This window comes from Mustela nivalis, assembly GCF_964662115.1.
Source record: "Mustela nivalis genome assembly, chromosome: 9".
Lineage (NCBI taxonomy): Eukaryota > Metazoa > Chordata > Mammalia > Carnivora > Mustelidae > Mustela > Mustela nivalis.
In genome coordinates, this window is record NC_139028.1 from 119,581,851 (window position 1) to 119,602,468 (window position 20,618).

The 20,618-nt window shown below is 65.5% G+C and overlaps 2 protein-coding genes across 5 annotated transcripts; one reads left to right on the forward strand and one right to left on the reverse strand.

Annotated features, from left to right (window-relative positions):
* Positions 1-3,904: 3,904 nt before the first annotated feature.
* On the forward strand, positions 3,905-10,039 carry GATD1 (glutamine amidotransferase class 1 domain containing 1). 4 transcript variants are annotated; one of them, XR_014316410.1, is made up of 8 exons: positions 3,905-4,017; positions 5,531-5,607; positions 6,144-6,249; positions 6,604-6,715; positions 7,608-7,702; positions 8,387-8,480; positions 8,631-8,742; positions 8,834-10,039. XR_014316410.1 is itself a non-coding variant. In XM_082749424.1 (8 exons), exons 1-8 carry the CDS (start codon positions 3,954-3,956, stop codon positions 8,838-8,840), a joined length of 663 nt encoding a protein of 220 aa, XP_082605550.1. In that variant the 5' UTR covers positions 3,905-3,953; the 3' UTR covers positions 8,841-10,039. The 4 variants fall into 4 exon arrangements, 3 of the variants coding, with proteins under 3 accessions (XP_082605550.1, XP_082605551.1, XP_082605549.1); XM_082749424.1 differs by having other exon boundaries at positions 6,604-6,711; XM_082749425.1 differs by lacking the exon at positions 8,631-8,742.
* A 1,181-nt stretch (positions 10,040-11,220) lies between these two features.
* TALDO1 (transaldolase 1) lies at positions 11,221-19,018 on the reverse strand. The gene is made up of 8 exons (XM_082749411.1): positions 18,798-19,018; positions 15,782-15,905; positions 14,763-14,870; positions 14,359-14,490; positions 12,265-12,440; positions 11,909-12,106; positions 11,555-11,700; positions 11,221-11,391 (listed from the first exon to the last, which is right to left on the reverse strand). Exons 1-8 carry the CDS (start codon positions 18,892-18,894, stop codon positions 11,359-11,361), a joined length of 1,014 nt encoding a protein of 337 aa, XP_082605537.1. The 5' UTR covers positions 18,895-19,018; the 3' UTR covers positions 11,221-11,358.
* Positions 19,019-20,618: the final 1,600 nt, after the last annotated feature.

Sequence of the window (20,618 nt, forward strand, 5' to 3'; positions counted from 1 at the left end):
CCAGCTCCCTGGCTCGGAGCCTCCCCGACCTCACCCCTGGTCCCTGGGCCAGACAGGCAGAGGCTTCCTGTGTCCCAGCGGCTGTTTCTGGTGTGCCTGGACATCTTGGCCTGGTGTCTCTGGCGCAGGGAGGTCTGGTGAGGGCTGTCAGAGGGTTGGTGAGCAGTGTCCACCTGCCAGCTTCAGCTCAGGGTCAACTGTCGGGGCAGGACAGCAGCTCGGCCCCTGCAGTCCTGCAGAGGGTGCTGCGGTCCCATCGTTGGGACCCATCCCTGGCCAGCGGGAAGAAAGGCTGAGTGTGGGTGGTTGACCTGGAGGTGTGTTTGAGGGGAACCCCATTCAGATACTCCTGTGGACCCTCCCACCCACGCAGGATGCAGCCAGCCTGTCCTAATGTCCCGGGCAGGATGCAGCCAGCCTCCCTGCCGTCTCACCCCACTCCAGGCCACAAACTGCCTGCCCACTTGGCTGACATCTTTGGGCCACACTTCGCCCTATGCCATGAAGGTGAAAGGACCCCGGTGCTCCCCGCCCACTGCCCTGGCTTCCGCAGCCCCATGCCCTTGGCGGAGGCCACCCTCTGCTGTCTGGTTCAGGGTCTGCATTAGTGCTTGGGCTCTAAGTCTCCAGATCCCACCCCCCGCCCCAGCCAAAGTGCCCGAAGCCTGAGCACTGGTGGAAAGAGGGCTGCAGCTGGGGCCCAGGACACAAGTCCCCTGGCCAGCAGTCTGGCCGGCAGGGCTACCCATGACACACCAGCCCTGAAAGAGAGCCCTGTCCCAAGTCTCCTGTCTGAGGTCCACCCAGTAGTCCGGCTCACCTAATGGGGGGGGGCACTCAGGGCAGCCCTGTGAGTTTAGGGGGGTTTCTCAGAAAGGGAGCACAGGGCAAATGGTGCCTCTGGTGCCCAGGGGCTTTGAAGGACAGTTAGGAGTTTGCCAGACAAAGAGGAGCTCCAGCATTTCAGAGGGAGGAGCAAGTGGGAAGGCTCCTGGGGGGACTGGCTCAGGCACACTCTGGAAAGGAAGGAAGCCAGGGAGCCAGGGGTCCTGAGACTCTGGCAGTGCCTGCTGGAAAGGCCCCCGGGAGCGCCCCCCGGACATCCTTCTTCCGTCTGAGCGATGTGCAGAGACAGGAATGAGACCGTGAACCCGACTGGTGTTTGAGAACATGTCATGGGATGCCCTGCGCCTCATGTTTCAGGGTCCCTGAGCAAAAGCGAAACCCCGGGTTCAAGATCATCACTCCGCAGCAGCAGAACCCTGGGGCCCCGGCCCTTCCCTGGCCCTTCCCTTCCCCTCCTGGGTAGTCACTATTGGCTGATGCCCTAGGACTCTGTGCCCACGAGCCCCACACTTCAGGGCCTCAACTGTGACACTGGCGAGGCCCTGGGGATGGACAAAGGGGTACTGGAGGGGGAAGCCCGTTCCCCCCAGGCCTGGATCCTTCCCAGGAGACAGCCATCCAGATGTGGGCCAGGGTGCAGAGCCGCCCCTGAGGCTCTCCTGGGCTCTGCCCTGGGAGGGAGAGCAAACTGCCCACTGATCTGCCTGCGGGGGCTCCAATCCTGCCCAAGCTCCTCGCCTGCCAGGGCTGAGGGGGCAGAAGGGGCAAGGGGCCAACTCACTGGAATGGGAACCCGCTCAGGCAGTGGACAGACAAGCCAGCAGGACTGAGTGGGTAAAGAGGGCAAGAGATACAGCCTCATGTCAGGGGCAGCCCTGCTAAGGGCTAACCCCAGTCACCAGGACGGGGCCTCTGGCTCCCTCTCGTCCAGTCCTCATTGCCCACAGGGGCACACACAGAGAGGCAGGCCACTGCCAGACCTGGACCAAGACCCCATACCACCACACCTGCCCCGTGGAGCTGCCCACCCCAACTCCGGATGCCACGAGCTACCTGGACCCTCACAGCCTTGCATGTGCTGGGAGCCACTGACCCAGGCAAACCTGCTGCCCTGGACTGGGGTTGGGGTGACACACACACAGGACATGGGCTTGGCTGTCAGCCCGCTCAGGCAGGTGGGTCCGTCCGGCAAGCGCTCTGCAAGGACTTGGGTGTACAGCAGAGTGGACACTGCCTCTGAGCACAGGAACGCACCTGTGCATGTGAGCTCCCGCTTGTGCGCATCAGCGTCGTGGCATAGGCCACAGCCCAGCTACCACGTCTGTCCTCTTAGTGGCAGAGGGGAGCGGCCTGGCCTGATGAAGTTCGGTGATGCAAGCGGAGGTGGGTGTCAGGGCGACCCTGGGGTGCTGTGGTGGTGGGGGCTGGGCCTGCAGGATGGTCCCATGGCCCCCGCTGCAGCTAGGCACCTCCAGCCCCTGGATCCCATGAATGCCCACGCGGGGAGCCCTCCTAAACCCAGAAAGCTCTTTCTGTGGCTAGAACTAGCCTATGTCTTCAGGCTTGTGGGTCTCCGTCCAAAGTCCTCCACTCACGCACACGGCTCCTGTCCCCTGTCCTGAGGCCCTACTCAGGAGGGAGTAGGGAGCCCCCAGCTTCTGCTTCACTCATAATAGGAGGGTCCTGCTGAGGCTGGGGGTTGCTGTGGGAGCATGCGGCCTCGCCAGGCAGAGGACAGAGCCGGTGGTCATGGAGGTAGGAGTGCCCAGGAGAGGACAGGTCCTTGGCCTGGCCTCAGCCACTTTGGCATTTTTTTACCCACGACAAAGGTTTCTTTAGTCAGAACTGAGGCTGGCTGGACCTCGAGGAAACTCTATTGCCTGAAGCAAGGGGTCCTGGAAGGTGGCCTGTGGGGGCCAAGGGGTGGGTCTGTTCCTCTTTACCACCAGCCTGTGCCCAAGGCCCTCTACCGGCCCTCCTTCTCCCAGGCCCAGGCCTTAGAGAGCACCCAACAGTCTGCAGCTGACCCCCGTGTCTCCCAGACAGTCAGTGGAAGCAGTGCTGGAGATGCAGGTCCGCCCGACGGCGCCCTGACTTCCCACCAGACTCCGCACCTAGAACCATTTCAGGAAGGGACACCCATCCTCTTCCAGGGACTCAGCTGAACGAGCTGGGATGCCTCTGTCTCCCCACAACCATCCCGGAGGCAGAACCCGTCGCTCCTGCCCCCGCAGACACCTGCAGACGCCCCCTGATCTCCAGACTCCCACCCCGGCCCACACAAGCACCCACCGCCGCAGCCTCACCCTCTCTGCCCCAGGGGCCTGCCCGGCCTCCTTAAACTCGCGGCCTCCCATTTTCCCGACTGAGCTGCCCCCCCCACCCCCTCTCCCCGCTGGCCGGCCCACTCCACTGCTGTCACCCGTGAACCCACGTTCGAAGCCCCCACCTGCAGGACGTGAGCCCCCTTGGGAGGGCGCTTTGCCCCGCGCATTCCATGCTGTCTCCAGACTCTCAGTGACCCAGGGTCAAGTGCCCAGATCACGAGGCAGGGACCATCATCCACGGGTCGGGCACCCTCGTTCACGGGCAGGGGTCCTCTCTCCTGGTTCACGCTCCTGTCCCAAGGGACGACGGAAAGCGAAAGGCCCCGTGCTCCTGACTGCGACCACGGCCGGGTCTGCCCAAGGCTGCTGAGGCGTCGGGCCGGGAAAGTCGGCCCACGCTGACTCCCGCCGCCCTGGGGCCAAGCTCTGAGGCCCGCCAGCACGACCCCAGCCTATCCCCCCGGGCCCCGCCCCGGCGGCCCCGGGCCCGCATCCGGCACCGGCACCGGCCTGCTGCCCTCCCGGCCCCGCCCCGCAGCCCCCCCGCCCCCCCGCCCCCGGCGCCCCGCCCGCCCGGCGCCGCCAGTCCTGGAACCAAGCTAGGGGGCGGCTCCGGGCAAGGGAGACCCGGCGCATGCGCCCGGCGCTGCCCGCGGCCCCACCTCCAGGCGCCGTAGCACGTGACCCGCGGGTCCCGACGCCCGTCCCGCGCACGCGCACACGCACGCGCACACGCACGCGCACACGCACGCGCACGCCGCGCCGGTCCCGGCAGCTGCTATGGCGTCCGAGCGACTCCCGAGCCGGCCCGCCTGCCTCCTCGTGGCCAGCGGCGCCGCGGAGGGTGAGGCTCGCGAGCGTGTGGCGTGGCGGCGGCGGCCCGCAGGCCCGCCGACCCCGAGCGGTTCGCCCTTGCGGCGCTTCCGCCTTGGAAGGGGAGCGGCGCCGGCGTCCCTGGCCTCCTGCGGGGGGACCCGGGGCGCGGCGCTCCGGTGCGAGGAGAGCGGGAGCCGCCTCGGGGCGAGGGGCCGGGGCCGCCGGCCGGGGCGCGCTGGGGGCGGTGGGCCGGCGAGGAGCTGCGGGGCCGGCCTGCGCTCCGCGCGCCTGGGCTTGGGCAGCCGGCCGGTGGGGCCCGGGCCTTCCGCGGGGGGGGGCCGTGACCCGCGGCCGGGCCGTGGGGGTTGGGGGGGCGGCTGACCCGGGGCGGAGAACCCCTCGTCCTGCCGCGGGAGGCACCGGGGCGCGGGCGTGCGGGGGTCCGCCTGCCTGAGCAGCCGGGAGGCGCCCGGTGGAGCGCTTCCCAGGCCCTCGCCTGCGCTTTCTTCGTCCGACGGCAGCGGCGCGCCCGAGGTCGCGTTTCGGAGGGCCCGGGGTCGGGACCCGGGGTCCGGCTCTGGAGCCTTCTCGGACTCGAGCTGCCCAAGTGGGCAAGGTTGGGAGAATGGCAGGCGGGAGCGTCGCGGTGCCCAGCGCGTGGGTGGGAGGAGCGGTCGGCAGTGGGGCTCTGTCCTGGAGAGGCGGGCGGGTGACCGCCAGGGTGGCTGGTAGGAGTGGGGTAGGGGTGAGGAGGGGTTGACTGGCGGGGCCGCGCCATGGGTTGGGGACACGGCTCTGAGAAGGCCACTAGGGCACTGCGGGCAGGAGAGGGCCCTGCGAGACCCTGGAGGAGGGGTGAAGCCGGGGTCGAGGACCTGAGGGCAGCATTAGGCAGAGTCCACGCTCAGTGCCTGCGCTCCGCCCTGAGACCCAGGGACGCGCAGGGTGGGCAGAGGGCAAGCTGAGGTCTAGGGATCCGGTCCAGGATTGACAGAAAGACGGAAAGATGCCCACTGTGCCCGTGTGGGGCCACAGCCCCGGGCAGCTGGGAATGTTTTGGACTGGAAGTGGGCAGAAGAGGGCTGGGAGCTGCACTGGGCGTTGTGGGCAGGGTCCAGGAGCTCTGTGGGCAGCGGCCAAGTGTCCTAAAGTGGGGACCGGGCGAGGCCAGCCCGTGGGGGTCGGGATGCACCCGTGTTCCTGCCCACACTGGGCCGCAGCCCCACATCTGAGGACACAGATCTCGGCCCCTGTTACCTCTCCCGGCTGAATGCCGGGGGTGGGGGGTTGGCTCGGTCGCTGGTGGTTCCGCGAGTGCCCCTGGGGACCTTGCATTTGAGTTTGCCTTCTGGAGAGGCTTTTCATGGCCAGGCTGGGCAGAGAGCCCATCCTGCAAGGGCTGGGGGCTGGGGCTGCTGCCCCAGCATGGTGAGGTGGGGGACCAGGAGACCCTGAGGGTGTCTGGAGCGGGGACAGTCATGCCCCTCTTCCTGCCCACAGAGTTCAGTAGTGCCCGATTTAGAGCCGTGTTGACTTTGCAGGTGTGTCTGCCCAGTCCTTCCTTCACTGCTTCACGCTGGCTAGCGCCGCCTTCAACCTACAGGTGGCCACCCCTGGGGTGAGTCCAGCCAGACCCATGGGGTCTGTACCCTTTGGGGGGGTGAGTCTCGGAGGAGTGCTGTTGCTCTCAGGGAGAAGCAGGGAGCCCGAGGTTGGTGTAACTCCCAAGGGAGGTGGTAGGGCTGAGGGTGAGGGCCCCGTTGAGGTGGTCAGGCTCTGGTTCCTGGTTCCTGGGCTCTGGCCCTCCCTTTGGCAAGGGAGACCTTTCGTCAACGGTCAGCCGTGCGTGTGAGAGTGAAGGTGGGGCAGACCTTCCCCCGGGGTCTCTGTTCTTCTCTGGCACGGGACCAGGGGTCACGGCAGCAGTGGGTTACGGGTTTCTCACTTTGCCTCCGTCTGTTGTCACCCCCAGGGGGACAGTGGGTGCACTTTATAGGGGTAGACTGAGGGTCAGCTGGGGCTAGCTGCGGGTGGGGTGTGGCATGGCTGGGTGAGGGGTCTGGGCTGTCCCCAAGCTCTTGTTGGCATTTCAAGCCTTCGTGAGCCAGCAGTGGGGTGCGTGCCACTGACCTGCAGCCCCTGGTGCTCTTACAGGGGAAGACCATGGACTTCGTGGATGTGAATGAGGGTAACGCTCGCTGGGTGCAGGACTTCCGCCTCAAGGCCTACGCCAGCCCTGCCAAGCTGGAGTCCATTGATGGTGAGAGGCCGAGGCTGCTGAGACCTTGGGGCTTTGGGGTGTGGGGGTTCTAGGTGGGTTTGTGGCCTCCACAGTGCTCCCTCGCTCCTGCTTCTGATGTGCTTGGCTTGCCACGATGTGCTGTGACCGTCCGGGACAGCACTCATCCAGAATCCTGGGTCCAGAGTTCTCTGTCTAGAGGAGAGAGGCGGGTGGCGCAGGGCGGAAAAGTCGGGGATGGCTTGTGGGTCTTGGGATCCCTCGTGTGTGGGGGGAGAAATGACAGATGGTGGCCTCTGACTGGTCCTCTTGGGGAGCTGATCCCAGCCAGCACCCTCGCTCTCGGTGACTGCCCTGCCTGGGATCTCCCCGCAGGTGCCCGGTACCACGCCCTCCTGATTCCCAGCTGTCCCGGGGCCCTGGCCGACCTGGCCAGCAGTGGCTCCCTGGCCCGCATCCTCCAGCACTTCCGCTCGGAGAACAGTAGGTGACGTGCGGGACTGGGGTGCGGATGGGGGTACGTAGGTTAATGAGGAACGGGGCTCTGCCAGCAGATGGGAGAGGTCAGTGGGGATGTTTCAGGGCAGATGGGAGGAGCCTCCGATTTTGGCTCCAGAGGGCATGGGTACTGGGCTGTCTGCGGGGATGCACACATTCGAAGTGGGGTGCCCCTCAGGTCGCTCCTTCTGTGTGCCATCTGCCTGTGTTCCATGGGGGCCGGTGGCTGCCCCATGCAGCTCCCTCGGAGGTGGGTGGGCAACGTGCTGGCTTTGTTCCTCGTGGGGTTCAGGGTTTGAGGCCAGCGGGGGCTGGGAGGAAGGCTGGGCTGTGGAGATGTGGCTGCGTGGGCCTGATGGGGACAGATGCTTGTTAGGGACCAGCAGACAGAAACGCAGGAGCTCCACACAGTGTCCTTTGTTAGCCGGAGCAGGGCCTCCCATTCCCAGCGTGGTCTGGACAGAGAGTGATTGTTCCTGGCCACTGCCACTGTGGGAATGCCCGTGCGCCCACCCGACCTCGGGGAGGGCTCTGGGTGACTTTCGGGCAGGGCTGGGGCTCCGGAGGGACGGTGGAGGGACCGTGGAGGGATGGTGTTCGCAGGTGAGCTGCAGCCGAGTAGGGGCGGGGACACGTCTGCCGCCGCCCGCCACGCCCAGCCATAGGTCTGCTGCGGTCCAGGGTCTGGTCATGGGCCGCCACACCCCGTGACTGCCTGTGTCTGCTCTTTGGCCGAAACTTGAAGAAACAGCTGTGAACCAAGCTTAGTCCCCATGCAGAAGCTGACCGGTGGGGAGGGAGCTCGGAGGCAGGAGGTGTCGGGAGAGGGGCGGGGGCCCCCAGGGGGGTGTCCACGGCCTTAGACCTTCTCTTACTTTCAGAGCCCATCTGCGCGGTTGGCCACGGCGTCGCAGCTCTGTGCTGTGCCACCAACGAGGACCGATCCTGGGTCTTCCAGGGCTACAGCGTCACAGGGGTGAGTGTTGCACAAGGGATGGTCCCAGGCATCAGAGACCTGCATATGTGCCTGAAAACTCAGGGGCTGTCCCCTCTGGCAGGGGGACAGTCACTTGCCCAGACTGGGACAACAGGCTGGTAGCTATTCTGCTTGCTCTCCCCTCCCCTCCCCTGCTGACAGCCAGGGTGGCCTCCAGGGCGTGGCCTGTGGCTCTGGACATGGGGAGGGAAGCACAGGGGGCTCTTAGTGGGGTACGAGGCAACTTTGGGGTGCCAAGGAAGGAGCTGACATGGTTTTTGTGCCTGTCATGTGCACGATACCCTTTGGGGCCAGGAAGTTTGGGTGCAGGGCCTGGAGTTGGAGAGGGAGCCTGGCCGGACGGCACCCAAGGGAGATCTGACATGCGAGGATTGAAGCCTGACCGTTTGGGGCTGCATGAGGCCAGCTTGGCGGGTGGTGCAGGGGGCTGGGGGAGGAGAGGCGCAGGAGCACCACCTCAGTGTGTGCCCCTGTGACCCCGGGCCAGCTGTCGCCTCTCCACACCCCTCCCGGGGCTCTGTGCCCTGCTCTTCCCCCCATAGTGTGCTGGGGGGCTCCGCTTGAGGCTGCCTGCTCAGCGCATTTAGGGGCCCTGTGCTGGGGGAGGGCAGCTGTGGGCGCTGTGGTGCCCTGACCTGGGAGTGGGAACCCCCTCCCCAACAGCCGTCCGTGTACGAGCTCGTCAGGGCCCCTGGTTTTGCCCACCTGCCCCTCATCGTGGAGGACTTCGTGAAGGACTCCGGCGCCAGCTTCACTGGTGAGCCGGGGCTGGGGAGACACCGGCCCGGGGCCACAGCTGAGACCCAGGCAGGCTTCCCGGTGCTCGGGGGGCCCCTGAGAGGGAAAGGGGCGGTTTGCGCCCGGCCGTGAGCCTGCCTGAAGTCCACGCTTTCGGGATGTCCTACAGCCAGTGAGCCGGACGCCGTGCATGTGGTGCTGGACCGCCACCTGGTCACAGGCCAGAATGCCAGCTCCACTGTCCCAGCCGTGCACAACCTGCTCTTTCTCTGCGGTGGCCGGTGAGGAGCCGTGGACGGCAGGGGGGGCAGGGTCCTGGTTCCTGACCAGCCTTTTGCTGGAACCTGAGCCTCGACCTGGCCTGTCCTGTAGGAAATGAGATGGCTTCCCACCTGCCAGCGGACACTGCCCCCTCTAGACGACCAGATTCCTCAGGCCTCCAGGGACCCCACCTCCTTGACTTCTGGATGCCCAGCTGGACTCAGCGGGATTGTCGGAGGCCTCTGAGAATTAGCCCTGAGGAGTGTCAGCTGTAGGGGAGGGGCCGCCCTCCCCACCCCCAGGCCCCTTGCCTTCCCTGGGGGCAGAGTAGTAGAGGGGCTCAGGGCTGTCAGGTGGTCTCTGAGAATCCCGCCTGAGCTTGGCTTGGAGAGTTGGTCTGTGGGAGTCGGCTGTGGGGGTCCCCGTGTTTGTCTTGGATCCTTTGGTCTTCCCGTGCCCAGCTGGCTGGTCCTCCCTTCTGCCTGTCCCTGTCCACCCTGACCGAGTCTGGTGGTGGTGCCAGGACCCCGCTGTGTGTGGTGAGGACAGGGCCCAGGCCTCTGTGCCGCCCCCGACTCCTCTAGGTGTTGGTGGGGGAAGCTGTGGTCCAGCTTCCGTTTGCCCAAGGCCAGGGGGCAGCTTGTGAGGGACACAGGCTCCTGGCCCCCAGGCAGGCCCCAGACGCCTCGGTGCTGAAGGAACAGCCCTGATTTTAATCCTTGCCGTGGGTGTGGGTTCAGAGTGTGACGGTAACACCGTGTGAGGCCATCGCTTCTGACGCTGAAACTGCTGGGTCTTCAGAAAGCAGCACTGCTCGCCCAGAGCCCTGCCCACGTGGCGTGTGGGTTTGCAGCTGCCCCAAAGCTTTCGAGGTAGAGTGACCAAAGTGCGGGTCCTGCTGGCTGGGAGCCCTGGAGCAGTGCTCCTCGGTCTACACCTATGTGTAGAGCCAGGCCTCCACAGGCCTATGCAGGGGGTGCTCCGTACCGACGTGGCCACTCACCCTGCGGGCTCGCGGGCCTCCAGGGGCCGGGCAGGTCCTCTTGCGCCCCGACTTGGCTTGAGCGCTTTGCTGCATCTGACCCCCCTGGAACGAAGATGGGAAGGAGGCGAGGCCTCCCCCGCGCCACAGAGTGGGGAGATGCAGCCCCGCCCCTCTAGTTTTACTGAGAGCACCGTGCCAGGAGCTCCTGACGCCACGGCCCCGCTCGCCGGCTCCACTGAGAGGCCTGGGTCCTCCGGGCCTCGGTCACCACCATAGGGTGGTTGACATCTCTGGACGAGCTCTTTTAATTAAAGTTCATGCTTTGTGGGCTCCGTCTCTTGTGATCCGTGAAGCGCTACCAACACTCGCCGAGCTCAGCCAGACAACTCCTGGGTTCGGGTCGGTGCAGGGCGGGGCCCCCCACAGTCCTGCTCCCTGGGTGGCCGTGGCAGCTCGGTCCTGGCTTTGCGACATGCAGGGTGTGGGGCTGGGGGCTGCCATCAGGCTTGGCGGGGGTGCCTGCTGCCACTCCAGGGAGCATCGTGCAGACTGAATCTGGACGGCAGCCTGCAAAGCCAGACCTCGGGTGTGTGTGAGTCCATTACACAAAACAGAGTCGCTCTCGGGGGGTGAGGGGTGCAAGTGAACATGATGCCTCCTGCTGGGGGCGCGGGAACATCCTAAAGCTGGCGTCAGGGCCCCCGGCTGGCTCAGTGGAGCACACACCTGGGTCTTGGGGGGCAGGGGGAGTCTGTGCCCCACATGGGATGTAGACTGCTTTGAACAGTAAAATCTTTAACTCAGTAAATCTCTGTGGTCCGCATGGCTCGAAGTATAAAAATCACCAGCTTGGACATGTGAGCAGGAGGGCCGGCCTGACGTGAGCTCTAGTGCTCGCATGTGTGACCCAGACCTGCAAGTCCTGGGGTGCGGCCTGTTGAGCAGCTGGCCATCCGCCTGCCTGAGTGCTGGGACACAGAGGTGCAAAGCCTTGCCTAGGACTTGGACACCCCGCTGCCCCCTGCACACCTTGGGGGTCACGCTCAGTGCAGGCCAGACCTGCTGGGGCCAGGCCAGGGTGCCTGCAGTGTGTCCCCTCCCCAAGGCCCTGCACTGTGTTGTGCTGCTCTTGCCCTTGGGAGGTGGCCAAGGGGCCTCTGCAGAGCTAGTTACCAGCCTGGGTGGACAGAGACCGGATGCCAGGGCATCCGGGCCTCAGTGTTTGGTCCTTTGGTCTCAGCAGGCCTGTTCCTGACGCCCGGCTCCCTCTGCACAGACCTTGGCAGGCCAGGGCCGGGGGCTGGGGGTGTGTGTGGGAGGGGCCCCCCCCACCAAGCCCTTTCCCCCTGCCGCAGGGCACCAGGCAGCAGCAGCTCGAGAGCCTGCACACACCAGTCGTGCCCACGAGGTGGCGCCCCCCCCCCCCACGGAGCTGAGCACCAGGGCTGCTGGCAGGGGAAGGGGGTGCTGCACCAGGAAGAGGAACGGGGCACAAGAGAAGTGACTACGTGAATGAATTAGGCAAAATTTTATGTTAACTCCATGATCCATCCCTGCCCCAATTGGTAAAAAATGCAAAATTCATCACAAGGCATGTGCAACCGGCCCCGATTCCGATGGCCCAGATCTGTGGCCCGGCTCAGGCATGGCCCTATTTTCCGTTTTCTGTGCCGAACATGCGGCCCTAGAAGGGGAGAAAGGGAGAGCGTGAGAGGCCGGCGCACGCACGTGGCCCCTGCCGCCTGCCAGGGCTGCTGCAGGAGGGCGTCCCAAAGCCGGGGGCCAGAGTCTAGGTGGCCAGGGGAGTGGACACCCCCCAGCTCCACCCCCGCGTGCGGGGCGCTCACCACCAGCATCTGCTCCAGCTTCACGGCGTCGGCAGCAAACTTCCGGATCCCGTCCGAGAGCTTCTCCACCGCCATCTGGTCCTCGTTGTGCAGCCAGCGGAAGGCCTTTTCATCCAGGTGGATCTTCTCCAGGTCGCTGGCCTGTGCTGCAGGGGACAGGCACCGGGGCCTCCCACAGCCGCCCGCAGCCCCGTGTGTCCCAGCTCCTGTGGGGTCGGGCTGCCCAGCATCCCAGCAGGGCCCCGGCAAGGCTCCCTCTCCGGGCAGGACACAGGCTGCCTTGGGCCAGTCCCTCAACTCCGCGCTTGGAGACCAGGGTGAAGGCGGCCGCCAGCCAAGGGTCAGAGGGCTTACCCGCCTTGGGCGACAGCACAGGCACCAGCTTGCTGCTGTCCTTGAGCAGCTCCCCCAGGAGCTTGGGCGAGATGGTGAGGAAGTCGCAGCCGGCCAGCGCTTTGATCTCGCCGGTGTTGCGGAAGGAGGCGCCCATGACGATGGTCTTGTAGTCGAACTTCTTGTAGTAGTTGTAGATCTTGGTGACGCTCTTCACCCCTGGGGCCGCACACACGGTGTTCCCAATGGCCTTGCGGATGCCGGAGGCAGTGCCCGCCCGGGGTGGGGGCCAGAGCTGCCACGGCTGTGCCCCCTCCACCCAGCTGTACCCCCAGGCTGGCTCGCCCCCCGCCCTGTTCCTTCAACAGGCAGCTCACCCGGGTCCTCCAGGGGCTCATAGGATTTCTTGTCTGTGTTGGCCACGTGCCAGTCGAGGATGCGGCCCACAAAGGGGGAGATGAGGGTCACCCCTGCCTCGGCGCAGGCCACGGCCTGGGCGAAGGAGAAGAGCAGCGTCATGTTGCAGTGGATGCCATGCTGCTCCTCCAGCTCCCTGCGGGGACACGGCGCCCCCGGGTCAGCACAGCGGCTCACGTGTGCAACACCCGCTGGGGCGCTCTGCCTGCCGGGCTTCACTGATAAACCTGTTTCCAAGACAGGCCCCTGAGAACCATGGTGGGTCTCCCCGGGCCAGGCTGGTGCGCCCGGACCCCCAAGGCTGCCGCCAGACACCCCCGAGTCCCCTCCCACCGCAGTGGTGACCTGCAGCCTCCCGGGCGCCCCCTGCTGGCCCCCCAATCCACTGGGGTTGAGCCTGGCCGGTAGGGCAGTGCTCACACTGCTGCAAGCTGGGCAGTGGGCTGTCGGGCTGTGCTCAGGCCCCTCTGGCGTGTCTCTATCCACCAGGGACATCGTCAGAGGGACCCATGCCCTGTGGCCTCCCAGCAGCATTCATGAAGCACGGCTGCAGGGAATGCGGACGCGGCGGTGGCAGTGGCACAGGCCTGGGAGCCCTGCAGCAGGGCCAGCCTCTCCCAGGGCTTGCATGCCTGGTGCAGGTGCCCGCGGGAGGCCTTAGTGGGACCCAGCAGCCGTGCTGGTCTGACCCGACCTGTGGGGCGCGCCAGGAGGGTGACTTTATGGAGAGTGTGAGATGGAACAGACTGCAGCAAACAGCCCAGGAGCAGAGACCCCGGGACGAGACTATCCATTCCTCCTCAGCACCGGATGGCGCGAGGCAAAGCCATGCCAGCCGGGAGGCGGCCCTGGCGGCGAGCGATCCGTGCAGAGCTCTCGCTGTCCTGCACGACCCCGAGGGCCGCTTAGCGCCAAGCAGGGACACCCCCAGCCCCTCTTCCCACCCCACACCACCTTGCACTGCTGACCCTGCTGCGGGGCACCTCTGCAGCCTTAGGAAATCGTGTGGCTGTGGCCCCGGGAGTGGCTCAGATGCACCTGGCCCACTCTGACCTGGACCTCCGTTGAGCAGTGTGAGACCGCGGGCACCGCAGCCCGAGACCCTGGCACCGGCAGCCTCCTCTGACTTTGTTTCATTGGCAGATTCTTCCCGGCTTGGCCGCGCTACCCTGGTTTATCTGCTCGAGGACTTAGGAGACTAGCTGCCAGGGGCCCCGGGGAGAGGGTGGGCGTGAGCGGGACCGGCTAACCTGGTGTCAGTAATAACCTCTAGGAGTCTCAGAACAATTTTCCAATCACTGCTGACAAATAGAAAAACTGAGTAACAGAAAAGGAGAGTAGGGCTGCAGAGGGCACCAGCAGGAAGCAGAGGGTCGCCCAAGGGGGGCCAAGCACGGAGGGACTGTCCCACGCGGCACCCCCTCCCATGGAGGTGCCCACGGGAGCGAACACGTCTGAACCTGTGCACAGCTGTTCCCAAAAGCACAGTCGTGACAGCCCCAAGGGTGGACACAGCCACGTGTCCACAGAAGGGTGAGTGGACACACAAAACATGTAGACACAGTGGCACGTTAGCCTGACCAGGGACGCAGCCCTGACAAGTGCCAGCAGGGGAGGAAGCCGGCCACAAAAGGCCGCCTCACGAGATTCTACTGACGTCCAGCAAGTGGGCCAGAGCCAGAACCAGGGTGGCTGAGCGGCCGCGGGTGCCAGGCGGGCCGGCGAGCGCACGGGCCAAGCACACGCGACGAGACGCCCTCGCCCACCGCTGTGCCGGCGGCCCGCTCCCCGGGCGAGAACACACGGAGGAAGGCTCCGGGCTGTTCCTCCGCGCACGTGAGGGTTAACGACAAGCTGCTGCTTACAACCGACGAAGACGGGGGAACGGAAGACTGGGGATCCCCCAGGGGCCTTGCTGGTCTCCGGACAGTGGTGACCCGGACCCCCACGCCGCCCTCTCTGGACTGAGGGCCGAAGGGGCCTGTGGCCATGCAACCCCAGCCCCAGAACGGAAGCTGAGCCCCCAGCAGGCCCTTCCTCACGGGGCTCCTTACTTTCCAGCCTGGATTCCTTCCCAGGTGGACGAGAGCTTTACGAGGATCCTGTCCTTGCTGACCCCAGCTTCCTGGTAGAGCTCGATGAGACGCCGGGCTCGGGCCACCATGGCGTCCTTGTCAAAGGACAACCTGCAGAAACGAGAGGCCCCGTCGAGCCGCGCACCTCGGACGCCCCTGAGGAGGAGCGAGTGGGCGCCCGTAGCCTGTCCAGCCCCACGCGGGGTGCAGCTTCGAGGCCCGCCGCACAGTCCCGTTCCTCCCCGGGATCTGCCCAGCTCGCGCGGGGCAGGAAGGGCCGCCTCGGTTTCTCTGAGGGGAGCGGCCGAGCGCTCGCTGCCACGGCTGCGTCTCCGCGCCCGATGCGGCTTCTGCCCTCGACCCTCCTGACCCCAAGTCCTTACCGCGCATCTACTTCTGTGGACACACGGCCCGGAATCTTCTTTAATATTTCCGCTCCAAACAACACAAAAAGTTTATCCATAGCATTTGTAATCTGTTCCTCTTGTGACCTGAAATTCAGGGAGACAAATTAGGCCAAAAACGTTTAAGTCCACAGGATTCTACAAAATAAATTCTCCTTCCTTTGCGGCAAATTCCTTTCCCTTCCACCTGGTTTTTCCCGACACGCGGCAAACACACAGCGTGTCGTCCACCACCCTACAGGCATCAAGGCGCACGGCGCGGAGGCGCCGAGGACGTTCACACCGGGCAGCCGGGCCCACCATCTGCCTCCAAAACTTCACGCCATTCCAGACGGAACCCCTCCGCCTCGTGGCCCCTGACAAGCCTCTAGAGGAGGGAGAGGGGCCGGCTGCGGCGGGCCGTGTGGCGGAGGGCAGGGCGGACTCCCGCTCGCGGCCTGTGCCTCGGTCCCCGCAGGCACCCACCTGGCAGGGCACCGCACCGTCACCCCCACAGAGACCTCGGGCGCCATCAGGAAAAGGCGCAGAGAGGGCGAGTAGAACCGGCCTGTGGTTGCCTAGGGGAGGAGCAGGGGCACCGGGGAACATTCCAGACCGCGCTGTGGTGATGGCTGCACCTGTGGTGAGGGCTGCACCTGTGGTGAGGGCTGCACCGCTGAAAAAATTTACCAGAACAAACTGGACTGCACTGGGCGAGTCTTCCTCTAGCAAAGCTGTTGCGCAACGATCAAACGACAGGTCAGTGCTTGCTACGGCTGAGACAATCACCACAAAAAGGGATGAGGGGATTTTTGGGGTGCATCTTAACTGGGGCAGTGTTTACAGGGGTGCACAGTCCTTGAAACAAAACGGGGCACTGAACTGGACACGCCCTGGGCGGTGGCACCACAGGCAAGCAGTGCGAATGAGGCTGATGAAGACTCCCAGGTCCCGCCCCCGAGCCTAGGAGCGAACCAGCGAGCGGCTGCGCAGCTAAATCCGGGCGCCGGCGAGCTTACCCGCCCAGCCTCCGGCCGTAGGCGATGGCCTCCTCCACCAGCCCCTGGTAGGCTGGCATCTGCGCCGCAGCCAGGATCAGGGACGGGTTGGTGGTGGCATCCTGGGGCTTGTACTCGTCGATGGCTGGGAAAGAGGGTGGACAGCAGGAGAGTGAGTGGACGTCGCCCCAGGCAGCCCAGCGGAGGCCAGCGTGTCTTCCAGCCCCCGCAGGGAGCAGCCTCACCTCACACGCATGGCCCAGCATCGCCCTCCCTGTCCCGGAAGGCTGTTTGCACAACACAACCACCACTAAGATTAGGGCCAGAGGTCCAGGCGCCCCCAGGGGGAGCTTCCCCTCCCACCGAGGGGGTGGGGCAGCTGGCACAGCTAGGAGAGCACTTCCTGCAGCCCAGCGACCGTGGCAGGTGCCCAGGCCAGCGACAGGGAGGGACGCGTCTGCACCCACGCACAGCTCTCTTCCTTCACTCTCAGTAGCGGGCGGGCAACGCCAGGAACCCACGGAGCCCCCCCTGGGGCCTCCCCCACCGCCCCTCCCCCTCAAACGCGCACCTGCTCCAGACCATCAGCGGGCTCAGGAAAGCCATTCGGCAAGTTAGTCTTTTCAAAGTACACTTTGGTGACAAAACTAGAGACGGAGACCAGGCACTGCCAAGGACAGTGACGGGGGCGCCACCAGGAGCACAAGCAACAGGAGTCTGTCCGCGTTGTAAAACCAGGGCTGGGAATGGACGCCCCACCCCCATTCAGGCTTTCAGCCGCTCAGCGGGGCCAGGCCTGCTGCCTCTTTCCGATGTGGCACTGGTGCCAACTTCCTGGTGCTAACATCACACCCCTGTTACAGAAAATGTCACCACTGGGGCCAGCGGGTGAAGGATTCATGGGACTTGACGGGCTAATTTTGAAACTTCCTGTGAGTCGATATTTCAAAATAGTAACAAGAGAAAGTGCTCTGGGGGCGCCCGGGTGGCTCAGGCCATTAAGCATTCAAGTCTCGTTTTGGCCTTGGGTCATGATCTCAGGGTGGTGAGGTCGAGCCCTGGGTGGGGCTCCACTCCTAGCAGGGGGTCTGCCTGAGAGTCTCCCTCTGCCCCTCTCCCCACCCTCTCTCTAAAATTAAAAAAAAAAAATCTAAAAAAAGATTTTTATTTTAGATGGGGGGGTGGGGTGGGGGGCAGAGGGAGAGAGACTCTCAGGCAGACCCCCTCCTGGGAGTGGAGCCCGACCCAGGGCTCGACCTCACCACCCTGAGATCATGGCCTGAGCTGAAATCAAGAGCTTGCCGCTTAACCGACTGAGCCACCCAGGCACACCTCAGCCCAGGACTTGATCTCAGGGTCAGGAGTTGAGGCCTCGTGAGTGCTCCACACTGGGCAGGGAGCCTGGCAGGAAGGCAGAGGGGAAGGGAGGAGAAAGAGAATGTTCCGATGAGGTTTATGCAGCTCAAAACTCACGGAGGGAGGCACTGAAGGGAGTTTTGTGACATGGAAGTAGGCCTTGAGGCACCTGGGGGGCTCAGCGGGTTAAGCCTCTGTCTTCAGCTCAGGTCATGATCTCGGGGTCCTGGGATTGAGCCCCGCATCGGGCTCTCTGCTCGACGGGGAGCCTGCTCCCCCACCCCCGCCTGCCGCTCTGCCTACTTGCGATCTCCCTGTCAAGTAAATAAATAAAATCTTAAAAAAAAAAAAAAAAAAAAAGCAGAATTTGATTAAAAAAAAAAGGTAGGCCTTGACAAGCATGACTTTTGAGAAACTTAACGAAACTAGTGCTCAGCCAGGGTCAACAGACGGGCTTCAGGGTTCAGGGCCCCGACGTATGGAAGCCAAACGCTGCGGCGCAGGGTGGGCTGTGCTGGGAGAGCACCGGTGACTCTGGCTGCGTTTTCACAGCGGCCTGTGACCCAGCCCTCAGCCCCTGCAAAGGTAAGAACCTTCAGGCCATAAATGACCACAAACCAAATGCCATCTGCAAGTATGCCATGTTCAGGGCTCTACGGTGTCAACCACTGGACCTTCTCAAGGCTGCCAGTGTTCACGACAAAGAAACGTGGGCTGCGGTATTTCTGAAAAGGGGGGGAAGAGCAAGTGCTGCCCCCAGGCCCCTCTGCAGGGACAGCGGCAGGAAAGACAGACCCAGGCTCTGTCCGCGAAGAGAGAAATCGAGTCTAAGGGTTAAGCAGCGAAGCAGCACAGGGAGGTGCGCGCTTGCAGCACACTCTGCCCTACTCAGGTCAGCGCCCGGAGGTCTGGAGGAAAGGGCAGGGTGAGCAGGGGCGCCCCGGGAGCCGGCCTCCAGGCGCATCAGGCCCCGCGGAAAGCGGGCGCCGGCTCTGCGGGTCACCAGGGAGGAACCACCCGCTTTCCCCAGCCGCCGTGAGAAGGCAGGAAAGAGCGGAAGTCGGTCCTCCCGCCCTCACCCCGCGCAGCCCTTCCCGGGTTTCCTGAAAATCTGGTTTGCTCGCGGCCGAGCGGGACCCAGGCCGGTTCGGGGCCTCCCCGCTTCCCTCCCGCCAACGCGATTCGGAGCCGCGAGACCCCCCGGCCCCCGGCCCGGGAACTCCGCGGTGCTCGAGCGCGGGGTCCGGCCCGCGCCACTCCACGGCCCCGGCCGGTGGACGCGCCCAGGGCCGCCCCCCAAGCCCGGGGCGCGCCGCAGCGGGTGTGCACAGGCGACTGCGGGGCCCGGCCCGCCAGTCCCGGCCCTTCCGCGCCCGGAGCTCCCGCGAGTCCCGCTCGGCGGCCCACGGCGGCGGCCCCGGGAGGCATGGACGAGCGGTCGGGGCCGAAATGCGCTCCGGGGCCGCCCCGAGTCCCTCCGGGGCGCGGACCCCCGAAGCTCCCCCAGGGCTCTCCAGCGGCCCGGACGCAGCGCCCCGCCTCGCCCCTGCCCCTTCCGCGGCGCGCAGGCCCTGCGCTCCCGCCTGCCCCTCCCGGCCCGCGCGCCCCGGGGACCCCGGACGCCCCCTCCCCCCACCCGCGGCGGCGCGCGTCCCGGAGCTCGGGGTCCCGCGCGCCTCACCGTGGAAGTCGCCCGTGTCGGCCACCACGGTGGTGAACTGCTTGAGCTGGTCCAGCGCGCTCTCCATCCTCTGCCGCTTCACCGGGGAGCCCGACATGGCCCAGCCGACCCCGAGCGCGGCGGCCCACAATGCCCCGCGGCCCGCTCCGCGCCAGCCAGTCGGAGCGCGGCGCGGGAGGGCGGGGCCGACGCGCTTCCGCCCCCGGGCGGCGCCCCGCCCCGGAGACGGCGCCCCGCCCCGCAGCCCCGCCCCGCCCCCCGCGGCCACGCCCCCGCTCCGGGCCAGACCCTCGGGGAGGCCGCCGGGCGTCCGTGCGCTCCTCCCCCAGCCCCGCGTCCTCCGACCGGAGTCCCCTTCCCGCCTGCAGCTGGGCCCCCAAGGGACGCGCCCCCTCAGGAAGGCGCACCCCGACCCATGCGCCCCCAGAAATGAGCTTCCGGAGCGAGGCGCCCCTGCACGGTGTGTTCCCCGGAGTGACTGGACCCTGGAGTGACGACCCCTCCGGGGCGTCCGGTCCCCACGGGCCGCCCCGCCCAGAAAGGGACAGGCCGAGGGGCGCCTGGGTGGCTCAGTGGGTTAAGCCTCTGCCTTCGGCTCGGGTCATGATCTCAGGGTCCTGGGATCGAGCCCCGCATCGGGCTCTCTGCTCGGCGGGGAGCCTGCTCCCCCCCTCCCCCCGTCTCTGCCTACTTGTGATCTCCGTCTGTCAAATGAATAAATAAAATCTTTTTTTTTTTAAGGGACAGGCGGGGCTGCGGGGTGCAGGGAGACAGATATGGGGCTCCGTGGTCGGGCTCCCAGAGCGCCCCGTACTTGGAGGCGGGAGGGAACCCGCGGCAGGGAGCGCTGCGGCCCGCCCTGCCCCAGCTGCCTGAGCGGGGCCTACCTTGGGGCCAGCACCTGTGGTCAGCGGAAAACAACCAGGTCCTGAAAAGAAAGAAGCCAAGGAGATGTCATCACAGCCCTGCTGGCCAAGGCGGCCCTGGAGGAGTCGGAAGGTCGAAGGTCCCTGGTAACTCTTCGCAAGGCGCTGGCCTTACAGACCCACAACGGCCACCTGTCAGGCGCCCGCCCTTCCAGAGCCTCCTGTGTTCTCAGGCAACACAGCCTGTCGCTCTGCCCACTCTCCTGTGTCCAGGAGACGCCTGCGTGGACTCCCCGGTGGAGAACTTCGTTCTCCGGACCGCTCCGTCAAACGCACAGGGGCCTATAGGGACGATGGTGGAGGAGCCACTGAGTCCAGGCCCCTGACTCCCCGGGAAGCGGTGGCTCAGAAGTGGCCTCCAGGCTGCAGACTCTGAATGGGGCCTTGGCCAGCCGCGGCTGCTGCAGGCAGTGATGTCGGGGCCAGGGCGGCCCACAGAGCAGGGACAGCACAAGGACTGGAGGTCGGAGTGGGCTTGAGGCCCTGTCCCCCAGTCTTCGTGGGGCTGCAGGCACCCCGGAGGCACCCGCTGCCATCAGCCCCGGCCTGGCACTCCCGGCCCTGACTCCGACGGACTCAGGTGCAGTCGCCTGGGTAGGAGCCGGCTGGAGGCCGGGCCTGGTGGTTTGGTTTTCTCCTGCCCAGATCCGGATCCACAAGGATGGACTGCTGCCCTGCTCTGACACTGGGACTCTGTCCCATGTGACGAACGCTGAGTTCAGAAGGCGTCCCAAAGGCACGGTGTGCGGAACCTGCCGTGCGAAGCAAACTGCTGGCTCGTATGGGCAGCTTATCTGCCTCGCGACTGCGGTCCGGTTCTGTATATATTCTGGACCAAGTCTTTTTGTCGGGTGTGTGTGTATTGTCGGTGTTTTTTCCAAATCTATGGCTTATG

Excerpts from the sequence above, each read along its gene's own strand:
- GATD1 (XM_082749423.1), top strand. The coding sequence starts at position 3,954 with ATGGCGTCCGAGCGACTCCCGAGCCGGCCCGCCTGCCTCCTCGTGGCC. Across the intron at positions 4,018-5,530 it reads GGCCAGCGGCGCCGCGGAGG|GTGTGTCTGCCCAGTCCTTC; the intron begins GTGAGGCTCGCG and ends TTGACTTTGCAG. Across the intron at positions 5,608-6,143 it reads TACAGGTGGCCACCCCTGGG|GGGAAGACCATGGACTTCGT; the intron begins GTGAGTCCAGCC and ends GTGCTCTTACAG.
- TALDO1 (XM_082749411.1), bottom strand. The coding sequence starts at position 18,894 with ATGTCGGGCTCCCCGGTGAAGCGGCAGAGGATGGAGAGCGCGCTGGAC. Across the intron at positions 14,491-14,762 it reads TCCACAGAAGTAGATGCGCG|GTTGTCCTTTGACAAGGACG; the intron begins GTAAGGACTTGG and ends TCGTTTCTGCAG. Across the intron at positions 11,392-11,554 it reads AGCTGGAGCAGATGCTGGTG|GGCCGCATGTTCGGCACAGA; the intron begins GTGAGCGCCCCG and ends CTCCCCTTCTAG.